This window comes from Limulus polyphemus, unplaced genomic scaffold, assembly GCF_000517525.1.
Source record: "Limulus polyphemus unplaced genomic scaffold, Limulus_polyphemus-2.1.2 Scaffold8403, whole genome shotgun sequence".
Taxonomy (NCBI): domain Eukaryota; kingdom Metazoa; phylum Arthropoda; class Merostomata; order Xiphosura; family Limulidae; genus Limulus; species Limulus polyphemus.
The window spans coordinates 11,259-14,293 of record NW_013674013.1 but is presented as its reverse complement, the minus strand read 5'-3'; the positions used below and the strand labels follow the sequence as shown (position 1 = coordinate 14,293).

Here is a 3,035-nt window from a genome sequence, read left to right as displayed (position 1 = left end):
GGCAGCTAGTCATCACCACCCACCGCCAACTCTTGGGCTACTTTTTTACCTAACGAATAGTGGGATTGGCCGTCACGTTTTAACGCCCCCACGGCTGAAAGGGCGAGCATGTTTGGTGTGACGGGGATTCGAGCCCACTACCCTTGGATTGCGAGTCGAGCGCCCTAACCACCTGGCCATGCCGGGCCACCCGCTATGGAAAGAGTCTAAATAGCCCATTCTACAACTTTGTACTAAAGCAACAAACAAATTTGACATTCGTGTCCCCCAGTGAGTTAGCAAGAAGCTCACGAAACAACGCTAAAATCCTAGGTTTGATTCCCGCTATAGGCAAAGCGCAAGTAGCTCATTGTGCAGCTTTGGTCTAAGACAAAAAACATGATTTCTGGTCTCACGATGGATTACTTTCTGGAAAAGTCAACCTGTAGACGGGAAGTCCTGCAAATGTTTGACGGATGATGTGTAAATAATCGTAATTAAATGTTTGATGGATGATGTGTGAATAATCGTAATTAAATGTTTGACGGGTGATGTGTGAATAATCGTAATTAAATGTTTGATGGATGATGTGTGAATAATCGTAATTAAATGTTTGATGGATGATGTGTGAATAGTCGTAATTAAATGTTTGACGGATGATGTGTGAATAATCGTAATTAAATGTTTGACGGATGATGTGTGAATAATTGTAATTAAATGTTTGACGGGTGATGTGTGAATAATCGTAATTAAATATTTGACGGATGATGTGTGAATAATCGTAATTAAATGTTTGACGGATGATGTGTGAATAATCGTAATTAAATGTTTGATGGATGATGTGTGAAAAATCGTAATTTTACCATAACTTTATAACTTTACTTTCACATAACAATCGCTCACAAACTCTGTCAGTAAAGTGGGGGTCTTGAAGTTTTTATTATACCATAAACTCATACTCCAATGTGTTCTTAGGACTAATGTCTTACTTAATTACAAGCATTTGCATTTTTGTATTAATTATTACAGAAACTGTTGTTAGTCAAAAACGAAAAAGAAAATCCACCTTCCCATAGAATGAGTTTTTTTTAAAATCCCGTCTCCCATAGAATGAGTTTTTTTTTAAATCCCGTCTCCCATAGAATGAGTTGTTGTTGTTTTTTGTAAAATCCCGTCTCCCATAGAATGAGTTTTTTTTAAATCCCGTCTCCCATAGAATCAGTTTTTTAGAACAATTAATTCAAAGCACATCTGAAATGATAATAAATAAATATAAAATATATTAATGAATAAATTAATGTAGTTAGTCCTTTTCTGAAATAACTTGAGTTGCGGTAAAAATCTCGTGTTTTTTCTTTTTCAGTTTCCATCACAAGAACAGTCCTCGTAGAAAGTTGAGATCGGACATCAATGTCTTCTTCAACGAACTCTACAGTGACAAATATTGGTTTGGAATGGACGTCGGAGGACAATTCTTCTTCTGGCTCTCAAGATTCTGTCATGTTAGTTCCATACTCTGTTTCTGCTTTCGTTGCCCTTTTAGTTCTGCTTAGTTTCATGATTGTGGCCACGGCCATTGGAAATGCTTTGGTTTGTATCTCAGTTTACTTGGTAAAGAAGTTGCGACAACCGTCTAACTTCCTGCTGGTTTCGTTGGCGGTTTCAGATCTGTGTGTATCTCTCCTCGTCATGCCTTTTGCCCTTCATTATGAGTTAACGGGCAGCTGGAACCTTGGTCCTGAAGTTTGTGATATGTGGGTGGCCTTTGACGTCACCAGCTGCACAGCCTCCATCTTGAACCTATGTATGATTAGTGTGGATCGCTATCTGGCTATAACCAAACCACTCACGTACGGGGTCCGCAGGACTTCCCGCAGGATCTGTCTCTGTATTGCTGCTGTGTGGGTGTTGTCGTGCCTCATCAGTGTACCACCTCTAATAGTTCTGGGTAACGAGCACGGTACTCCAGCAGAACCGACTTGTGAAGTGAGCCAGAATTTTGGCTATCAGCTGTACGCCACTCTTGGCTCCTTCTACATTCCCCTAATGGTAATGATATTCGTTTACCTGAAAATTTACGTTGCAGCTAAGCGCGTAGTAGAAGCAGAGCATAAATCGCTCGTGTACGCTCAGCGTAATGCTTGTAGAAATGAAAATGGCTACTGTCAGTCACAAGGACCGCTACTCATTCAAAAGGTCTCTTCCGTATCTACTGTCACAGAAAAGAATCTTCTCTCTGGCTCTAATACACAAGATCCTTCCCAGAATACCACTGGGAACCTCGTGGGCGTTGGAGACCTCCCGAGGAGTCAGCCCCAAAATAAATCATCCATGTGGAAGGAGAGAAAAGCTTCAATTACTTTGGGCATCATCATGTCTGCTTTCACCGTTTGTTGGCTACCGTTCTTCGTGCTAACTCTCCTCCGAGCCGTTGATGAAGACATGTTCAGTGTTTCTCCCTCGGTTCGAAGTCTGGTCCTCTGGCTTGGATACATTAACTCCATGATGAACCCGATCATCTACGTCACCTTCCATCATGACTTTCGGCGAACATTCAAGGAAATCCTATGCCTTCGATGTACTACCGTCAACGCCACCATGAGGCAAGAAAGTGCATTCGTCTATTACGCTACAGACTGTGTTGTTCGACATCCACAGAAAAAAAGTTTCGAAATGGTTCCAGAACCTCTGATACCCATCTCAGTCGTTCCAAAGAAGAGCGGAGTGACTTATAACTCTCATGAGTCATTCGTATGATAAGAGCTTTGTCTTCTGCTAATTCAATTCCTAATTATACTCCTTGTGGGCTCGGTACTGTATCGAGTTATTATCAGCTTCACTTAGAATTGAATTCGTGCAGAAGGATCGCAATTCCCAGTTAGTAACTGAATGTTTTCGACGTGCTGCTATCAAGCACAGTGAGACCTCCTTATTTATCATACCAAAAGCTTTAACACCAAGAGCTGAACATACGTTTCTGGACTTAACCTCCCACAATCTGAGGGTCGCGGGTTCGAATCCGCATCCCACCAAACATGCTAGCCCTTTCAGCCGTT

At 41.5% G+C, this 3,035-nt stretch overlaps 1 protein-coding gene across 1 annotated transcript; it reads left to right on the top strand.

The window, feature by feature from the left end:
• The first annotated feature begins 1,346 nt into the window (after positions 1 to 1,346).
• Positions 1,347 to 3,028, top strand: LOC106475323 (5-hydroxytryptamine receptor 1-like). The gene has a single exon (XM_022379461.1). It carries the CDS (start codon positions 1,390 to 1,392, stop codon positions 2,734 to 2,736), a length of 1,347 nt encoding a protein of 448 aa, XP_022235169.1. The 5' UTR covers positions 1,347 to 1,389; the 3' UTR covers positions 2,737 to 3,028.
• Positions 3,029 to 3,035: the final 7 nt, after the last annotated feature.